General features: G+C 37.2%; 3 protein-coding genes across 3 annotated transcripts; 2 read left to right on the top strand and 1 right to left on the bottom strand.

Annotated features, from left to right (window-relative positions):
* Window positions 1-6,189: 6,189 nt before the first annotated feature.
* CLUP02_01975 (uncharacterized protein) lies at window positions 6,190-8,039 on the top strand (the record flags this gene model as incomplete). Its single annotated transcript, XM_049281010.1, has 5 exons — window positions 6,190-6,227; window positions 6,284-6,317; window positions 6,426-6,756; window positions 6,808-6,887; window positions 6,960-8,039. 5 exons carry the CDS (start codon window positions 6,190-6,192, stop codon window positions 8,037-8,039), a joined length of 1,563 nt encoding a protein of 520 aa, XP_049136967.1.
* A 112-nt stretch (window positions 8,040-8,151) lies between these two features.
* On the bottom strand, window positions 8,152-9,461 carry CLUP02_01974 (cell wall glycosyl hydrolase YteR; the record flags this gene model as incomplete). The annotated part of the gene is made up of 2 exons (XM_049281009.1): window positions 8,152-8,253; window positions 8,322-9,461. 2 exons carry the CDS (start codon window positions 9,459-9,461, stop codon window positions 8,152-8,154), a joined length of 1,242 nt encoding a protein of 413 aa, XP_049136966.1.
* Window positions 9,462-9,562: 101 nt separating this feature from the next.
* Window positions 9,563-21,714, top strand: CLUP02_01973 (uncharacterized protein; the record flags this gene model as incomplete). The annotated part of the gene is made up of 14 exons (XM_049281008.1): window positions 9,563-9,643; window positions 9,688-9,766; window positions 9,828-10,001; window positions 10,125-10,339; window positions 10,399-10,565; window positions 10,682-10,713; window positions 10,776-10,822; window positions 10,879-10,898; window positions 10,949-11,036; window positions 11,093-11,111; window positions 11,168-11,233; window positions 11,327-11,400; window positions 11,465-11,739; window positions 21,696-21,714. The coding sequence occupies 14 exons, from the start codon at window positions 9,563-9,565 to the stop codon at window positions 21,712-21,714; spliced, it is 1,356 nt and encodes a 451-aa protein (XP_049136965.1).
* Window positions 21,715-22,095: the final 381 nt, after the last annotated feature.

The raw sequence follows: 22,095 nt of genomic DNA, 5'->3' as shown, positions 1-22,095 counted from the left end.
AAAGTTAAAAAGAAAAAGTCGACGAGTTCGTTAGCCGTATTAATAAGCTCGAGATAGAATTAGAATATATCCTAATAGAGAAATAGAGGATCTCTATATTAATAAATAAGCTACGGCCCGAACTATACCTCGTAATAGTATCGCAAATAGAACTTTTACGGACTTATTTATAGTTAGTATCGCTAATAAGATATATTAAATAATCCTCGTTATTAATAAAGAGCTTACGAACGTCCCTTAGGTAATATTCTAACTTAAACTCGAACGAGCTAACGGGAAGATACCGGGGCGCTAATAAGTTAAATACGTAAAAAATACGCCGTAACTCGCTTAGTAAAAATACTACGTATTATAATTATAAAGAAACTAGCTATATCGTAAGGGATTACTTACGACCGCAAGAGTAGTATTAATAATACTATAATTATAATAAAACTAGGTACCTCGCTAATAGCTACTCGAGCGTTATATATTATAAATATAATTAAAAGGGGTATAAGGCCGCTAGCTATTAATTAGACCTCGCCCTAGCTAAGTAGCGCGGACTAGTAACGAGCTCGAATACTATTTTAATAAAGAGAGTAACTAGCGATTAATAAGGGCGGCGCTTAGACGTCCCGACTTATATATACCTAAACTATATATAAGAAAAGCTAAGCGCCCTTATTAATTTAGGAATAAAAAGGAACGTAGTTAGTATCGGGCTACTTAATAGTTTTAATACTAATTTACGAATTTACTTATTACTATAGCTAGTAAACGTCGAGGGTAAATAGATAGAGACGTTAAGAAGCTATTATTTACGGCTTTAAATTACTAATAGCGACTACGTAACGGAGATATAGCTATATTATTTTATAATAGTTAATATTACGGTACTTATACTTATCCTCGGTTTCCCTTAGTTAGAGGATATCGACCCGCTAATTAGTTAGAAATAAAAGAAGTAGCGGTATTTAATTTACGAACAATATATTTACTTAGATACCCTAAAAAAGGGGCTACTAGACGACTTAGTTTTAGTAATATTTACGTATATCGTAATTAACTTAGCTATAAATAGCGACGTAGTACTAGCGAGCGTAGCTAAGGATTAAAAGCTACGTTACTAGGACTTTAATAACTTATTCTTAGAAAAGAAGGTTATCTTATTACTAAATAGAGTACTATACGACTACTATATTAAGCTAAATAACGTAGTACTTATTTCTTAGGGACCTATTTACTTATTATCGAACTATAAGCTCGAGATCTTATATAACTATTTAATAAAAGTAGAGGCTAGGGGCTAGATATGCCCCTTTATAAGCCCAGTAAGAGTACCTATCCTCTTTATACTTAAGAAAAGAGGAGAGCTACGACTTTACGTTAATTATAGAGCGATTAATAAGATTATATAAAAAGATAGAACGCCGCTATTACTAATTAGAGAGATATTAAATAGACTATTTAATACCTCTATTTTTACGAAGCTAGACTTTAAGAACGCGTATTACTATATACGTATAGCCGAGGGCGATAAGTAAAAGACGGCTTTTCGTACTAAATATGGGTAGTTTAAGTACCTAGTCGTACCTTTCGGGCTAACTAACGCGCCTATAACTTTCTAAGTATATATTAATAATGTTCTGAGCGGCCTAGTCGATACTATCTATATTATATACTTAGATAATATCTTAATATATAGTAACGATTACGTAGCGTATAAAGAGTACGTACGTAGCGTATTATAAAAACTATAATAATAGAACCTATATCTAAACAGTAGTAAATACGAGTTCTATATATCGCGTATAGGATTCTTAGGGTATATCGTATTTAACGAAGGTATAGAAATAGAACCCGCGCGTACTAAAGCTATAGCGAATTAGCTACTTTTAAAGAGCGTTAAAAATATATAAACGTTCTTTAGATTTACGGGGTTTTACTATAGATTTATTAATAACTATACTAAGATAACGGTACCTCTAATAGACTTACTAAGGAAAGTAAAACCGGGATAATTAGAGCTATTAATACTAGCTATAGAGTTATTTAAAAAGTTATTAGTAATATTTATTAACGCGCTAATATTACGATATTTCGACCCTACCCTACTTATATAGTTATAAATAGACGCTTCGGCTCGAGCTATTAGCTTAGTAATTACGTAATTATTTAAGGGTAATTAGTACCTAATTACTTATAGGTCGAGGAAATTAACGAATACGGAGAGCTATTATAGTATAAGAGACGCGGAGCTATTAGTTATTATAAACGTATTAAGGAACTAATAATACTACCTCGCTTATAGCCGAGATTAGGTCGTAGTATTTATAAATTATTTTAACTTATAGTTCTTAGATATAAAAAAGAGACTAAATAGGAGATAGCTATACTAACTAGACGAACTCGTAGTATTTAATATCGAGATTAGGTTTAAGCTAGGTATAAAGAACCTAGTAAATAGATTATTATAAAAACCTAATTATAGTAAAGGTAATAACGATAACGGAGCGGAGGAGCTACTATTAAAGATAAGGGAAGACTTTTATAACGCTAGAAATATATAGGAGCCCCTTAGAGTCGTAGTAATAAGGTATACGAGGACGAGCTACGGGAGCGGCTTTTAAATAAAAAGGATAGTAAGTATTTTAAAAACGGAACTAATAGTAATATAGAGAAATAAGTAAAAGAGGTTAGGAGCTCTAGCTCGAGGGAACTCCGAGGAGTACTTTAAGAAGTATAATAGGGCTACGAGCCTAGGGTATTAGAGTTATAGTATAGTACTTAGAGAGCTATTTAAGCTTATTATTAAAACTATAGATCGCAAGCTACTTATTTTATAAGACTCCGATATAATAAGAGTACTTAAAATAGTATTTAGCGAGGAGGGGTTATTAATAATAAGTCGACTACGGGCTATTTAATAAGAGGACGCTTTTATAAGGGATAAGTAGTAGATTAAGAAGAACTAATAACCTCGCTTAGTTAAAAAGAAGTAATAATAAAGTTAGGTATACGACTTTAGAGGGCTATTATATTATAGTAACTACGCTTATATATTACTATATAAGGGGCTAAGGAGGGAGGTTATCGAAGTATATTACGATATACTTATAATAGGATATTATAGTATAAAGCGGACGATAGCGCTACTAAAACGCTATTATTACTAAAATAGAGTAAGTAGGGATATAAAAAGTTATGTTAATACTTATATAGTATACTAGTAGACGAAGCCTTATTATTATAAGCCGTATAGCTTACTACGCCCCCTACTTACCCCGGTTAGGTTATAATAAGAGATATTATTAGACTTTATTACGGGCTTATTTATATTAACTATACTAATCGGGAGGCGCCCCTACGACGCGGTACTCGTCGTAATAAATTAATTTACGAAGTATAGCGTCTATATTATTACGAGGACGACCCTTATAGCTTAGGGATTTATAGACCTCCTATTCGTAAAGATCTTTACTAAGTTTAGAATACCTAAAGGGATCGTCTTTAATAGGGGGTCGTTATTTATAAATAAGTTTTAAACTTATTTTTATTACCTTTTAGTAATAAAGAGGCGTCTTAGTACCGCGTTCTACCCGTAGACGGACGGTTAGATAGAACGATAGAATTAATACTTAGAGTAGTACCTTCGTTACTTTTATATTTAAAACTAATTAGATTAGGTATAACGTCTTTACTTAGCTAAGTTTATATATAATAACGCTTAGTACTTAGTAATCCGTAAAGCGCTTACTAAGGCCCTACTTAGGTTCTTATTTACGTACCCTATATCGATCTTAACGGGGACTCGAGATAGTATATAGAATATCTTAGCTAAGGAGCGTGCGGCCCGACTATAAGCTAATTAAAAAGCTCTACGACCCCTTATATAGAAAGTACGCGAGACGTATAAGTAATAAGCTAATAAAGCTAGGATAGATATATTATATAAAATAGGTAACTAAGTACTATTATTAAAAAAGAATATTAAGAGGTAGCGTCCTAGCTAGAAGTTAGCTAATAAGTATTTAGGCCTATTTAAAGTTAAATTAATAGTCGGAACGGCGGGGGTCGCTTACTAACTAGATATATTAACGTAGTATAAAATATACGATATATTCTATATATCCTTACTCGAGCCGTATTAATACTATAAAAAAGCCCCTTAGAAGCCTTTACTTATCGGGGATATAGACGGGGAGCTATTTTATAAAATAAAAGATATTATATAATATAAAGGGCTAAAGAGGAGGCGATAATACCTAATCTAATAAAAGGGATATAGTAGCGACGAAGATACGTAAGAGCTAGCTAGGTATATCGAAGACGTAGCATTAATTAGTATATATAAAGAACAAGTTTTAATTAGGTAGCGCGCCCTAGCTCCTAAGGAGCCTAATAACATAGCGAACTAGCTATTAATAATAAAAAAAGGGGGCTATATAGTTACGACTAAGTAATATAAACGCGCTAATTACTAACCGTTTCCTTAATCCTTACGACGCGCAAAAAGACCGCCCTTATTTATAAAAGGACTACTTTTATATATAAAAGGGCCGCCCTAGCTATTATCCTAGGGGTCGTTATAAAAGAAATAATCTCTTTACTATTAGCGAATTTATAAATAATTAGTTATAAATATAGAGCATAGGCGGGGCGACTATATACTAGTTAGAATATTATTAAAGCGGCGTACTTTATTATAAATAGTATAAAGTAGCGCGATTATAGCGTCGTTACGGGACGAAGATATAGCGCGAGAGGAGCTTATAATTACTTTATTATCGTCGCTATTAATAACGGGGGTCGAGCGGGCCTTTTTATTAGCGCGCTTAAGCGCCCTCTACGTATTACTAACGGCGATTTAATAAGTCTATTAAAGCTATAAAGTAATATTAGCGACCTAAGTAGTAGCGATAATAAAATAATAATAGAGCGATAAACCTCTAAATTATAAACGTCGCTATTAGAAGTAAGTGCGGTACTTTAAAAAGTTCGTATTATAGATTCCGCGGACTTAGGGACCTAAGACGCTATTAATATAATATTTAAAAAAAGCGATAGAGTAATAATAGCACTAAATACTTACTATATTTTTATAAAAATAGTTCTACGCAGTATACTTAATATAACGTACGCTAAATCTTAAAAAAGTATTAGATAAAGGAGCGAACTAGGGGCTATAAATTACTAACCTAGCTAATTATAATACTTAGTTTTTAAATCGAGCGCTTTATATATAACGTAAGTAGGGTAGGGGAGCGGGCGCACCTAGCCGACCCCGATCTTCTTAACGTTCGCTTTTTTCTTTTTTTTAATAAGAGTCTATAATAGTTAGTATAAGTAGTGCATAAGTAGTAATATATATACGAGGTTAGGGTAAGTAAAGGGGATATTAGGCTTTTTAAATAGACCGCTATTACGGCCGTTACTAAGTATACTTATAGTACTAACGACCGTTCTATTACTAATAGTAGCGACGCTACGATTAGGGGCTATAGTTATATTAGAACGAGTTAGTAATAACTACGGAACGACTTTAAAAAAGACTTATTTAGGCGCGGGAAGTATATAAGAATAGGGATTTAAAAGATATTTATTAACTATAATATTTATATAACGAGAGAGTAGCGTAGATATTAATAAAAGTAAGAGACTATATATAAAAAGGATAACTATAGATAAAAAAAGAAAAAAGGAATTCGGAATTATAATAGCTTAGAAGGGGGTTAATATTAGCAAATAAAAGTGGGGTAACGACTACCTAAGTACCGGTAGTCGTAAGGACGGCTTATAAATAAGAGCGACCCGGGTATAGAATTATAGGGCTATTATCTAAAGTAAAGGGTCTATACTCGGGCTAATAAGCGCTACCTATACCCGCCCTTATATTATATATTTAAGGACCTCTTAGGTAAGGGATTAACGTAGCGTATACGAACTATAAGCGGGCTTCGGGACGAAGCCTAGGGGAGGGAGTACCCTATTAAGCCTCGTTAATTAGGCCTCGTTAGTTAAGGGATAGCTTAGGGGAGTATAAAGAGGGGGACTAAGTAATAAAGGAGTAGCTTAAGTATATATAGAGCACTAGTAGTATACCTCGAGGGAAGGGCAGATTTTAGTAATTCCTCTTTTAGACCCTAACAGCAGTTGGCCTCTGTGAGCTTCTTCCCTGTGTCGCACACCTATTGACAATTCTCTCGAATGCTAGAAAAATACTTGAGTCGGACAGACTCCCAAGGGTACATCCCACTAATCCAGATACTACTGCACTTAATAGATGACTGAGACTGAACAGAAATCCCGACCCCGCCAACCTAGCCGCCATACCCGTGATGCAAGCATTGCAGGAAGCTTTCTTGAGCCGAGAAGGGCGCTGGTAAATATCACGCCGATTTTCATGGACGTACTTGAAAGATTACTGACATCAAAATGACAAGCCCTCCATGCTAGATCTCGATCAACTCCATCGAAGATTGACGACGTACCCAGCTCATCTCCCGGACAGCGACTACCTCAAAGACCTCGACCAGAAGATCGTCTTGGTGCAACAAATCAATCAGCTGTGTAGAAATTTTCATACGGATGTCTCGATGAAGGAGCTCCACTTAGACAAGGCTTCGTTCTGGTCTACGTTGATGACCATGGACTTGGAGAGATTGAAGGAAGTTCGACGCGACCTGGATGATATGACCAGCGCCAAAGCCAAGAGGCTTCTACTCACCGATTTTCCGGTATGGGCCATGGCAACGCCAATGCTTCTCCGTTCTTGTAAGGTACGCCCCAATCCGCTGCGATCTAGTCTACTAATCCTTTGCTCAGTTATACGAGGGTATGCGAAAGAGCCTTCCAGGAAGTATTCTCCGGCCAAGCAGCTGAGGAACACGTCCGAAATCAAACATGTGAGTCTCAGATGCCCCTCAACAGGTATTGGTGAAAGTAGAGAGGCAAAATTGACAACCTTCACACATAAGGTTCTCCGACACAACAGCAACCGCTGCATCATCACAAAGCTACGAGCCGACATCTATAATGTGATACACATCATTCCACCTGATCTATTGAGATCGAGAGCTCAGTTAATCAAGTCACTGAAGGGGATGAGATCCTGGTATACAGATGAACGCATTGACGCGCTTCTGAAGAAGCTTACGTCGGAGTCTTGCCACGAAAACATCATCAACACTCGTCGTAACATGATCTGCATGCACCTCCAAATGGGCACGCTCTGGTACATGGGAGAGTTCATGCTGAAACCGATGGGTCGCCCAGTTCAGGTGGTTATTCCAGTTCCGGCAGAAGATCCGGCTGAAGAACCTCAAATGAAGACCGTATGGGTCTTGACGTTGATCTTCCATTGGCTTCGGAAGACGGAGTTCCCAGACATGCAGCAAACCATACCTTTCGACACTGATCCCCGCCAGCACTTCGAGGACCTTGATCCCCATGACTTTGGAGCCGTAGATTACAGCACTGCTCATTCTATGGTCGGCGGAGATATCATCCGGATCTTCGCCTACGATGAGAAGGACTTGCCTGACTGTGACCTTTTGGATCTGCGGGCGAACCTGTATACGGCATTCTCACTAGCTGCTGCTGTGGACCCGAGAGCCTACAAGTTTGAAGGCGATGGCGACGATGAAGGCTACAACCCAGAAGACGACTTTGATCAGGAAATAGCTACTACAGCTCGCATGCGGATGCAGATGAAGAGGGACGAATCATCGTCGAACCCACGCCGCCGCAACACACCTTCGGCGGCTGCCGACATACCGTCCCATGTTCACCAAGATTCGAAACAAGTTGAGGATGCAGCGGTGAGCCTCAATGAAGATGCAAGAGAGGATACGGCCAAGAGCGACAAGATGGTTGACGAGATTCAATCCTCTAATACTGCCGAGAAGGAGGAGCAGGCCGAATCTTCGCCCCGTAAGCCGAGCATCATCGACACTCTCAACAAGATACGGCACAGAATGGGTCATGTCTTACGAACATTCCAGAAAGTCCTCCTGCGTCGACGAGAGGAGCGGGCGGACAAGAGTGGTTCAAAGTGACCGCTCATCGTACAAAAACTTGTTCTATTGGTCCCCTGCGCCAGCATACTGGACTCCGTTCTCTACTTTATTGTTAAGGCAAATCACAATTTGATTTCTCATTACACGGCTTTTACTTCTTCTGCTCTAGGTACAATTCGTACTCATAACTGGAAAAGAGGAAGGGAGCAACACCCTTAAGGTCGTTCTCGAACAGAGGCATACTGGCATAGTACTAGAAAGAAGGGTCAGAATTGAGGGCCAATCAATGTATTCATAGCACGGAATGGTACTTTCACATACCTCAAACGTGCCGTTGGAGCTCAAGCTGCCCGTCTGCACAGTCCATCCCCAGACGAGAGCATTATCGCTCTTGCGCGTCTCGGAGAACGTGTCCGTCATCAACTTGTAACCGCTAAGTGCAGACCTGAGATAGCTGTCGCCTTGTATATAGCCCAGGCGAAGACTCTTGAGAAGTCCATACACAAACATGGCGGACCCAGAGCTCTCGATGTAATTTCCCCACTGGCCCTCAGTACCAGGCGTCATGACGAGCCACCACCCCTTCGTCTTCTCATCCTGCGCAGCCACAACGGCGTCCGAGACGTGCTGCAGATACCCAACCAGACGCTCGCGGGCCGGATGGTCCAGGGGGAAAAGCTCAAGAGTGTCGACGAGAGCCATGACGTACCACCCGACAGCGCGTCCCCATACGTTAGGCGAAGCGCCCGTCTCCGGGTCGGCCCAGATGGCCTTCTTACTCCAGTCAAAGCCGTGAAGCGGCAGGCCGTTTGTCGCGTTACCCAGGATCGTACCCGCGGTGACGAGGTCGAACTGCAGCGCGATATCGTCCCACGCGGTGGTGTTATCCGGCTCGAACTGGGCGGTCCAGCGGGCGTAGAAGACGTCTAGCATGTAAATGCCGTCGAGCCACATCTGGTCAATGTAGACGGGATAGCGATGGTAGAAGCCGCCGTCCGGGGAGCGGCCTGTGCGGTCGATTTGGTGACGAAGGGTCTGCGCGGCGGTCTTGTAGATTTCGTCGCCGGTGGCGTTGTAGATGTCGAGGAAGGTGTGACCGAAGCGGATATCGTCGATGGAGTTGCTGTTGTTGTAGAGAAGGATCTCGCCGTCTTGGGAAGGGTAGAGGAGGATGTCTGTGGCGTGCTTGACGTAGTCGTAGTACCGCTTGTTACCTGTCCGCTCGTAGGCACGCAGGACACCGGAGTAGAAGGCTGAGATTGTGTAGGCGTAGGTCGGCTCTACGCCGTGCTTGATTTGGGAGTCGGCCATCCATGTGAGGTACCGGGGCCCGCCGTCGAGTTTGCCGGGGTTCAGCTTCTCGTCGGGAGCAATGGCGAACCAGCCGTTGGGGAGGGATATTGCTGCGGAGGAGAGGGCGGCGCTGGCGAGCGCGGTGGCTGCGAGTGAGGTTATCCTCATGTTGACTACTACTTGACTGTTGCTCAGCTAGAAATTTAAGGCTATCGACGAGTTAATAACTTGGAGGATGAAGATCGAGCCGAAGAGGGTAGTATACTATCATGGCGTCCCCCAAGGTTGACTATTTATACAAAAGCCTGTCTCTCAATGAGAACACCACCAAGCTCAAGAGATCTCGTGAAGTTCTGCCATCTTCAAGGTTCCCCTCACTCTGACTCCGTCCAAGATCGACCAAGAGCTGGCCAATTTGACTGAGTCGTTGTGGTTCCATTCCATCTGCAGCTCTGCTTATCCGATGCGTGAATGTGAGTATAGAGTAACAGCTTGGAAGCCGCTCTTGGCATCTGATCAACCCAAGAAAGCAAGGCATGATGCCAGACCGCGGACCACAGAAAGTAGGTAGTTGGTTCGAAGCTCTGGAGCTTGACGGAAAAGCAGAGCTCTCTAATATTGCGGGGCCAAGGGGTACCTGCTCAATTCACCTTGAAGTTTGCGGGGAGGGTCGGGAGGAGAGACCGGCCGGAGCGGGGAAGCCCAGTAGTCTGCCCTTATGCTTAATTCCACACCAGGGAACCCCCTTACAGGACATTTTCTAGGTAGCCTGGGACGAACTGAATTTTATAGTTATTTCACCCGAAATCCGGTTGTCATCTGCATCCATAGATCGAGACCAAGATGCTTACTCTCTAAGTAATCCCCGATCTGTACCTATCTACAAGCTCTCGTACATTCGTGCCTTAGTAAAGCTTCCTCACAACGCTCCGTGTGCCGGAGCGGTAGTAGTCATCCGGGAATATGTCGAATATTTCCTATCGGCTCCTTCCCAGTTGTCCAGGCTGCATGCAGGATGTCGTCGTTTCTTTGGAAACTCGGCACTCGTGTTCTCCAAATTGCCGATAAGTTTATACACCAATCAGAAGGACGACTGGTGATGTAGCTGCCCTGGCATATTTGGAATGAGAATCAGAAGAACTCGATTCCTTCGGCGGTCGTTAAACCGGCTGACCTGCTTCGATGCTTGGCGTTTGCTCCATTGTCAGAAGGCGGTGACGCCTGCTCATGTTGCAGTATCAGCATCGCCATTTTGCCAAGCCCTATCACGCCGTGACTTTTCCGTTCACAAGCCAAGCGCTTTTCCGCACAATCGGAAGGCCGCGATGATCTTTCCTTCCTCTTTTCTTTCTATAATAAGTCGAGTCCCTCTTCTCAATCTGCGCAAGACAGCTGCGAAGCCGCCATTTTGGCATAATTTGTGGCAGCCGGCTGTTGATCTTCCAATTGCATATAAGACAAGGTAGCTAACCACCTTGCAAGTTACCTGGCTTGATACCTCATGCTCACTATTACCCGAAAACTATCTCGTAAGAAGTGACACCAATCATGTGTATAATTGAAGTTGCTTGAAGAAAAACCTCAGCAGTATTTCATCGTCACTTTGTTCTGTTCTTTCAATGTTTCCCTCATCATGGATTATTGTGTTCATGCAGCCGGGAGTCTGGTTTGGCGCAGTTCTCATCAAGCCTGCCGAGCCCTGACCCGTCATCTCTCTCGAATATTATGGAGTGCGATGATAAGGTCAGTCTATCATGCGTACCTCAGGGTAACAAGTAGTTAACATGATAACTTGCTAGCAAATATCGACGGCCTTTCGTATTCTATCGATGTTCTTATTTCCTCTGTTTCTCCAAGGTGCTGTGATATATCAGGCGTGAATTGCTACCAACAGTTGACGGCGTCGTTTCTGCTAGACGAGCATAGCCGCGAGAGAACACGTAAAGAGCTGGTTCGAGACAAAAAAGAAGAAGAAAACAGAGTCTTGATGGTGATAGTAACAGAGATTGAGGTAGTGAGGATGTGTTAAGCAGTGTATTGTTCCGGTATCCACCTAGATAGATGGGGTGAAGAAAGATTAGTGACGAGGATCATTGATCTTGGAAAAGTACGGAATCTACTCTTCTAACTACACGACATGCACCTCTACGTACCTATCTCTCATACATTAGCAAATAGCTCACCATCCATCTTTGTTTATTTACCCATATGCCTCTCACCTCATCATCGTGACCGCGGAAGTTGGCGTGTTTCGATGCCCGGGCGTTGACTCAAAGCCGCTAAACCTTGACTCAATCGTGGATCAGCGGGTCCATCTACCCGTCCGATCCAGCGCCGGTGCGAGCGGGACGCCCCATACGAATTTCAACGAAGATTACCGAGAACTACGGCAGACTGCAAGAGGCACTCCGCCAAAACCGTTCTTTCCAATAGACCTACGGCCACCGTAAATTTTAGGCATTAATAGCGCGACTTTCTCATACGTATAAATGAATATTATAATAAATCCCGTACATTATTATAAGGAATTGCTTACGACCGTAGGCAGCAGTGGTCACGTGAGGGCGGTTGTGCCGCCCAGCGAAAGTGGGGCAGCTGGGGGGCATATCCTCCTTAGTAATTTCCACTGCCAATCAATTTCCCTTTCTTCTTAACTAACCTAATATTCCTTAAGTGAGGTAAGTAATCTGCCTACGCCCCTGCAGTTGCTTATAAGCGATTGTATTTTGCCTTATTATACTTTATACCCTTTTCTACTTCACTTTTATTACTATTGCCTAATTATATACGTAATTGTAAGTATAATATTCGCGATTTACTAATTAGAAATATTAATTAGGTACAATTAGGCAATTTTATACGCAATTACTAGTGCAATTTTTATTAATTAGTAATTATGCTTCTTCTTAGGCTAATGTACGCGTAATTATAAGTATAATTACGCGTATATACCTATTTATAATTCAATTCTTTTTATTTACTTTTTTCTTTAGCATTAACTATTTACGTATATATGCTAATAATTTCGTATAGGACACTCCCTTTCCTAATAATCGCGTACGCCGTATAATACTTATAATAAGCGCTTAATATAGCGTTCTGGCCCGTATTAAGGGTATATAGCTCCCGACGGTCCCCGTATACTAACCTACGTAATACCCTAACGACCTTACGTCCTATAAAATAACCTCTTACCTCCTTATTAGTACATATACCTCTATATAATAGCTTCCTTATTATACAGATTCTTATATTATTTATAAGCTCTTTATCTTCCCTTTCGAAAACTTTTTACTAGATCTATAACCTTAGTATTATATAGGTTAGTATACACTACTCTATACTATCTAATATTACTATACTAACCCGTATAATCTAACCCTAGCGTTAGATTAAGCTTAACCCTAAGATCACTAAGAATAGCCGTTATATACCCCCGGATATTGCTATAACTCGTACTTAGGCTACCGATACTATCTAAACGACCGTATATAACGACGCTAAGACTAGTGCCGAGTCGTGCGCCTATTATAAGGCTAGTAAAGGTATTTTTACTAATTACGTTGCCTTTATAGGTAAGGGCTGCTCTAGTTATAACTATATATTTACTATATACGAGTATACGCTCGTTGCGCCTCCCGTTATTACTTATACGTTACCCTATACTACCTTATATTTATTTATAGTTTACTAACGGTTCGTACTAGCTCGTAATACGCTTATTAAGGTTATTAAGCGCGGTCGTAACTATAAGGGCCGTAGTAAAGTCCGTATTAGCGCTCTACTTAAGTCTCTAAGTACTATCCCCGCTATATACCTCCGTACAATAGTAGAAGCCCTTAAATAAGTAGCTAAGTAGGCTAAAAATAACGAAGAGGGTATATATAATAGTATATAGGATTATAAGGAGCGTTACTAACTTATATAGACTCCGAGTAAAGAGTAATTAATTCGATATTCTCATATAGCATAGTACAGGAGTTTATATAGGTATATATTAGGATATAGCATAGTTAGGCTTAATACCCGGGCGGTAAGGCCCCTACAGAGTCATAGGGCACCTACTAGCTATAAGCTAGAGTATATGCGCTTAGTTTAGCCCGTAAGAGGCCATAACTAACCGTATAAAGGCTCCCCCTAAAGTTCAACGTTTCTAATAAAATTACAGAACTTTCATTTATCGTATATTATCGTTATATACTTTTCCATCCTTTTTAGCGTTATAGATCCCCGTAAGCGTCTATATTTCTATATATATACTTATAAGACCTTATAAGCAAAAGGATACTATCGGATTAGAAGTCTAATTCGACCGCGGTATATAGCCGACTGCGCAGGGGCCAATTAGGGGCCCTATTTACGATTATCGTAGCTAGCCTAACTTATAGTTAGAACCTCTTTTTTATACCTATTACGTAGATATTTATATAGTTTAATTAATCTCTTCGTTAACTACGGTTCGAACTAACTACCCTATGATAGGGATACTAATACTAATTAGTAATTAAATTTTATTATTATAGATCGGTAAGGTATTTTACTACGTAAAAGAGACGACCTCTTAATACCGCATAGGATAGGAGATTCGTACTAATTAACCTTATAAAAGTAGATAAAAAAAGAGGCGATTCTTAAATACTATACGGAATTAAGTAATCGTAGCCCTTTACTACTTACGAGAGGTCGACGTCTACTATATTAAACTACGTTAATTAATAAAACTGCTTAAGTAACTAGCCTTTTACCGTCGCCCTAAGTAGCTTTTTTACTAAACGACTTTTCTATAGCCGGCCCGTAATTAAAAATTAACTAAATAATAAAAGGGATCGCTAGTAAGCGATAATTACTTAACCGTAATTAAGCTACGAAAAAGACTACTTAAAAGATATAAAATAGGGTACTAAAAGGCCGTAAAAAATAAGATCTCTAAGGTATTTAACCCCACTGCGTACGAGTAATAAGTAAATATTTTTAGTAATTTTTTTAAAATATACGATCTTATAAAAAAGAGGGCTTAACTTCGTTAACCGTACTTAACGGCCTATACGGTTCTTAATAGCCTATATAGCTCCTCTACGAGCCGCCTAGCGTTTATTTTTAACTATTTTTATAAAATACCGCCCTAAAAGAAGTAGGTTAAAGAAAGAAGCTATTTAGAGATTAAAGAGAGTACGAGGCTTAGGAGGCTAGAAATATATAAGATAGCGGAAATTAGTAACTAGTAAAGATCCCGAGACTAATTACTATATCTTTTTATAATAATATAAACGTCTACCGCTACTATTATTAAAAAGAACTACTAAAACCTACCCTTTTTTATTAAATAAAAAAGAGGATCTTAATAAGTACAATAGCTAGCGATTTAAAAGGGTAGTAGTAATTACTAAAAATAATAAAAACGAGAGTAGTAGCGAGATAGCGAGAGGAAGCGGGAATTTCTTAGACTCCGATAAATTCGTTAAGTAATAAAAGCACGGATTTATTATAACTAGTGCGCGGATTAAATATATCCTCGTTAAGATTAAATACGCTAATAATTACTAATATAAGTATAAGCTAGAGCACGCCCCTTAGTAAGTAAGAGTAAAAAAAAAGAGGACAAAACCCGATCCTAAATAGAATCCTAATCTTTTATAAATAGGTAAATATTAACCCGGACTATTAGGGGACGTAAATATATAAAATCGCGGATTAGCTTAATAGTAAGTAAATTAACGCGGTATTAATCTATTTAACTAAGGTTTATAAAAAAAAGGGGCTATAAGGGTAACCCCTATTTTACGAGATCGTAAACGACCTTAGTTACTAACTAAATAAATAGTTCGCGAGCGCAAGCCTAAGAATCGTAAAAGTAGTTAATAGATTCTTTTATAAGCAAGGGGTATTACTAGCGTAATTATAATTATAAAAGCTATACGAAATACTAGTAGTAATAATTATAAAAAAGGAATTCGTACTATAGAACTAGGTATAGGTCGATAGAGCGTATAATCGCTTTAACGAATTTAGAAAAAGGGTAAACGACTTAGATTTCCTCCCTATAATTACTAACGGAAATCTATTATTATAAAAGGATATACCGGGGCAAAATATGGTACTAGAAGTACGATAATTAATAATTTTACTTATTTTAATTTATAACTCGTTACCGTTACTAATACGAAATTCGGCACTAATTGGTTAATAAGAAAAGAAATAAACGACCTAAAGTTATTAATAATACGTAGCGACGCAGGGATTATATATAAATACTAAAAATCTAGTAGTAAATACGAAGTAATTTATAGACTTTAAAAAGATCTTCTTAAAAGAGAAATTATACTCTAGGGGGAAGTATAAGGTCTTATAAAAAACCCTAACGATATTTTACGATTATTATAAAAAAGTCGGAATTAGGGAACACTAGTACTATTCGGTAATTAATATCGTACTCGTAAGTAAAGCCTCTAATTACTATTACGAAGCGGTACGTAATTTCGATTAAAACGACTTTTTTAGTATAATTAACGTAATCCGAAGCTATTTTAAAACTTATAATAAGAACTTAGAGCTCCTATCTAAGCTACGAGCGATTTCTTTTATATTTATAGCTAGGATAATAAAGGGTAAATTATAAGTAGAGATCCTTAAAGAGCTTATCGATCGAATTAATAAGCTAGCGAAAACCTAGCTAAATAAGGGGATAAACGAGCGGAAAGTTAGATATTTTTATATTATAGTTTAGTATATATTAGAAGTAAAAATTACCCTATACTAAGTACCTAAAGACTACGAGACGCTCTGCTCGAGGCTAAGATCTAGTTTTAATATTAAGGCGAGAATGCTATGCTAAACCTATTTTTAAGTATACGACGGCCCTTATTAGTAATATTAAGTTGATTAAACGTATAATAAGAAGGGAAAAGAGGTTAGATATAGTAATCGCTAATAAGGAGGCCTAGATTTATTAAATAGGTAGAGATTTAACTTATAAGTAGGGTAATAAAAAAAGTAATACTATATTTATAAAAAGGATAGATATTAGTTAAGTAACTACTCCGAGGAAGAGCGTACTAAATTATACGAATAGTATAAAAAGTCGAGGGTAGTAAATAGTAAAACTAGCCCTCGTTAGTTTAACTAATTCCTTGTTATATATAAGGGCAGATCCGGGGGTACGGAACTTAGTAACGGTAGTTAAAGTAGTAATTTAAAGTATATACCCCCTGTTAGAGATTCGGAAGATAAAGAAGATCTTACCTCCTATATTAACAAATTAGATTATAACGAAATTGACGATATTAACTACTCTTTTTTTACCCCGTTAGCTTCTAGAGGATATACGAAGCTAAACGAATAGAGGGTAGTAAAAGCTCTTAATAAATAGGCTTTTATTTACAAATAGTAAGGGAAGGTCCCTTAAATAATAAATATAGAGGCGGTTAAAAGGGCGAATCTAATAGGGCCGAAGCCTATTCTCTTAATAATTAAAGAGAAGACGCTATTTTTCTTAATATTTAAAGAAAAGGAATATAGTACTAAGCAAATTTAGGGGTAGCTAGAGGGGTCCTTTTTATGCTACCTAGATCCTTTAAATACTAAGCTCGTATAAGCATTCTATACGAGCAAAAGGTACGGCCTAAATAATTTTTATAGGATTATCCTAGATACTAGGGTATCGTAATAATTAACTAAAAAAAAAGGGCAATTCTAGGCGCTATAAAAGATTGCGCTAGTAATATTTAATACGTCGACAGCGGGTATTATAAGGATTAGTTTTGGCCTAAGTAAGGAAATTATTACCCTAAGTATAATAGAAATAGAGACGTACTTCGGAACGATAACTTTCTATATTTTACCTATTAATACCCTATTTCTCTTATATCTAAAAGATATAGATCGACTAGGTATTATATTTAATAATATAAAAAACATAATTTCTAGCGGTAAGTACTTTAAAATAGTCGAACGACGATGGGGGTATGCGTTTATAAAGCTTACTAATAATATAAAGTCGATTAATTACTTAACGGAAAGTGAGTTTAGAAAACTATACTAGAGATTCGGGTACCCGTTAGTTACGAGGCTATATAACTTCTTAAAGTAATTAGGTAATAATAATATCGAGATAGGGGCGCTAGAGTAGTTAACGAAAATATATTATTAATACTAAATAAATACGCAGAGCCTACGTAGATTTAAGTTTAAATTGCGTAATAAGCTTAACTTTAACTAGGAAATAGTCGTTAATATTTTCTATTTAAATAGTCGGCTAGTACTATATATAATTAACGTAGCTATATCTTTCTAAGTAGGGCAATTCCTCTGGGATTTATAAGTAAAAATAGTATAAGTAGCCCTACGAAAAAGCTAGATTAATATATACTAGGGACCGCTAGATAGTATTAGAACCGACGCTAGTATTAGCTTTAAGTCGGTAGAATTTAGAAATAATACGACGGCTTATAGTATATAGCTAAAAATCGTACTTATTAAAGCGCACTATAGTATTAAAAAGGTAGAGAGGGTATACTAGTAGTTAAAAAGGGCGTTTAGAATTATTAAAAAGGAAAATCCGGATTCTACTAATAACGAATACCTCTAGATAGTACTTAAATATTATAACGATATTATAGGGCCTAACGGACTTATACTAACGTTATTAGTATTTAGAGCATATTTAAAAACGACTTTAGCTTTGCTACCGTTATTAAGCGTAAGCTAACGAGCCCGAGTAATTAAAAAAGTAATATAAGCACTGCGCGAGGTAAGCGTAAAAAAGTAAGTTAATAAGGTAATTACTGCGCGCAATAGGCCCGATATAGGGGATAATTTAAATATATTATTAAATTCGGATATACGAGTATAGTGCGAAATTACTTAATAATAGGCTGGGCTATATAAATTAATTTCCGTTAATAAGCGCTCTTATATAGTTACGAGAGATTGCGACTAGCTACTCGAAGTATTAATTATAATAGTTAGACCGTACTATATAGATCTTAATAAGATAATTTCTACCTTATAAGAAGAAGAAGAGCTAAGGGAAACTATATAACCCGCGGTAGAGATATAGGAAATTATCCTTAATAAAATCGTCGTAATAGTACTAATAGACGACGAGGAAAAGGAAATTACTAAAAGGGTATTAATATTTGTTACGAAGGTAACTTTGTTTACCTTATTGTTCGCCTTATTATCAATATTACGTAAGCAAACTATATACCATATTAATCTACGATTTCTGTAGATTATTAAAGGTATTGATTATGTAAGCAATACTGCTTATATAAGCTTACGTCAGCAATGGAAAGTACTGGAAGGTAACTGAATAATCTAGAATTTACTCGAGGCGGAATTACGTACTACGATTACGCATTCACTTACGTATACGCTTATTAATTATATCATAATTAATAAGCAATAGAATATTCTAGTAGGAGGTTTTTATGCCTATATGTAGGCGTGTATTTGCCTACCTAGACCTTTCGTTAAGCAAGCAACTTCTCATATAGTAATTCAACTATATTACTCTCTTTACTACAAAAACCTCTTTTATATACGCTTATATCCCCTATATTCATATATTCTTGCTTCTATATGAATATTCACTTTTTATATTCTTCATAAGAATATCCCGCATTACCTCGTTAAAGCTATACGTGCTAGAATATTACTAGCGAGACGTTATAAAAGACTACGACAACAAGCCCTAACGCGGTAATTTATTATTAGTAACGAGGTAATGAATACTTCTTATATAGTAAAAGAGAAAGCCGATTTTAAACTAGCGGTTAAACTACGTAAAAAAGGCGTAATTATAACTATTAAAAAGCTATATAAGGGATTAGATCTTATCGAAGTAAATACTTTTTACGATCGAGGGGTCTATTAATTTATCCTATACGACTTAGAAAAATATATAAACCTCTATATATTTAAATTATAAATAGTTCGTAAGATTAAAGAGAAAGGAATACCCTAGCTATACGAAAAGTCTAAATACGTAATTTAGGGGTACGGCGACGTTAAAAAGGCAACGCTACTTATATAATTGCTTACTATATAGCGCTTTAGCTAACGATTAATAATAATAATAATAGCATCGCTATAGAAGAAGGGATACGAGATTTAGAGCCGTAATATTACCTAGGCCTATACTTAATCGGCTATAGGGCTTATAAAAAAAATCCTAGCCTATTTACCGAAGGAAATAGCTAGTAAGTACTTAGAAAGCACGATTATTAAAGTACTTAAGCTATTATATAGGCTCGTAAAATCGGGTACTTATTAGTGGGCTACTTACTACGATTTTTATATTAATTAATTATTAATAGTTACTTCTACGTACGACCCGTGCTTATTAGTTACGGAGTACGAAAGCGACTAATTTAGGATCGTTAGAATATAGACCGACGATATATTAAGCCTATCCGATATTAACTTTATAAAAAAAGAGGATAAGGAGCTTTAAAAAGCGGGCTTTATAATAAAGCTAAACGAGGTCCTTATAATAAATACCCCCCTAGTATTTAACGGCAGGATTCTTATAATCGAAGGGGAAAACGTCGTTTTTTAGTAAAAGGGGTAGGGCGAGAAGATTAACCTTATTAATCTAAACGTAACCGACGTTAAAAAGTAGTATAAAGCTAAGCTTATACGAGGGGTATATATTATAAGTATTTATTAGCCTAAGGCGATTTTTAACTACGCTAGGGTAGCGTAGGCTATAGATTTAACTAAATAAGACGTCGAGGTACTTAATAAGCGGCTTAAGTAATAATAAACGAATCTCGATCGAGGTCTCGTTTACTACCCAATCGACCTTATAACTAGTAAGCTCTACGTCTTCGTTAATAGGTTATTTATAAATAATAACGACCTTACTTCGTAATTAAAGTATATTATTATCCTAGTTAACGAGAGTATAGGCGAGAGCGAATTTATTATATATAGTAATATAATCTATTACTCGTTAACTAAAAATAAGCGGGTAATAAGAAGTATATTAATATTAGAGGTTTATAGTATAATTAACGGCGTTAACCTCTCTTATACGATTTTAATAACGCTAAAGAAGATTACTAATCGAATTAGCCTTTTACTTATTCTAATAGTTATTTATACCGATTCCTACTCGCTATATAAATACCTCGTTAAATTAAGAACGACGAAAGAAAAGAGGCTTATAATCGATATTATAGCCCTTAGGTAATCGTACGAAAGGCGCGAGATACTTAAGACCTGTTAGATTAATAATAAAAATAACCTCGCAGACGCTTTTATAAAAGCGGTACTAAATAAGGGATTAGAGTAATTCGTAAATAGCGGAAAAGTTATTATACGAATAAAGGGATAGGTTATATAAAAAGAGTAGAGAAAAGGGGGAAAAGGAGACGACTTAGTAAACGGGCCCGAGGTCGAATTATACCTCTAACCGTAGCGGTTAAATTAATAAAAGAAAGAGAAAGTTAGTATCGGATTAGAAGTCTAATTCGACCGCGGTATATAGCTAACTACGTAGGGGCTAATTAGGGGCCCTATTTACGATTATCGTAGCTAGCTTAACTTATAGTTAGAACCTCTTTTTTATATCTACTACGTAAATATTTATATAGTTTAATTAATCTCTTCGTTAACTACGGTTCGAACTAACTACCCTATAATAGGGATACTAATAAATACCCCTATATATCGCTATAATTATATATAAATATTTACCCCTCACTTGAAATTTCTTTCTTAGTTTCTTACTTTATATATTACTACTTTCTTAGAATAGTACGACCGCGTATTAATCTTTTACTATATCGAACGATAATTATTATAAAGTTAGAGAGTAATTAGACCTATAATACAATCATTATACATATCTTCACAGTCTCTAGTACTAGAATTACAAAGCGAACTTTCGAACGTCAACTTGCGAAATAGGACTTACGACGAGAAGAGCGTACGGTCTTTTCTAAGGATCTATTAAATTAGAAGTCTAATTCGACCGCGGTATATAGCCGACTGCGCAGGGGCCAATTAGGGGCCCTATTTACGATTATCGTAGCTAGCCTAACCTATAGTTAGAACCTCCTTTTTATACTTACTACGTAGATATTTATATAGTTTAATTAATCTCTTCGTTAACTACGGTTCGAACTAACTACTTTATAATAGGGATACTAATACTAATTAGTAATTAAATTCTACTATTATAGATCGGTAAGATATCTCGCTATATAAAAGAGACGACTTCTTAATACCGCACGGAATAGGAGACTCGTACTAATTAACCTTACGGAAATAGATAAAAAAGGAGGCGATTCTTAAATACCGTACGGAATTAAGTAATTATAGCCCTTTACTACTTACGAGAGGTCGACGTCTATTATATTAAACTACGTTAATTAATAGAACTGCTTAAGTAACTAGCCTTTTACCGTCGCCCTGAGTAGCTTTTTTACTAAACGACTTTTCCGCGGCCGGCCCGTAATTAGAAATTAACTAAGTAATAAAAAGGATCGCCGGTAAGTAATAATTACCTAACCGTAATTAAGCTATAAAAAAAGACTACCTAAAAGATATAAAATAGGGTACCGAGAGGCTATAAAAGATAAGATCTCTAAGGTATCTAACCCTACTACGTACGAGTAATAAGTAGGCATTTTTAGTAATTTTTTTAAAATATACGATTTTATAAAAAAGAGGGCTTAACTTCGTTAACTATACTTAACGGCCTATACGGTTCTTAATAGCCTATATAGCTGCTTTATAAGCCGCCTAGCGTCTATTTTTAACTATTTCTACGGAATACTACCCTAGAAGAGGTAGG

Source organism: Colletotrichum lupini, chromosome 1, assembly GCF_023278565.1.
Source record: "Colletotrichum lupini chromosome 1, complete sequence".
Lineage (NCBI taxonomy): Eukaryota > Fungi > Ascomycota > Sordariomycetes > Glomerellales > Glomerellaceae > Colletotrichum > Colletotrichum lupini.
This window is presented reverse-complemented; position numbering and strand designations above follow the sequence as displayed.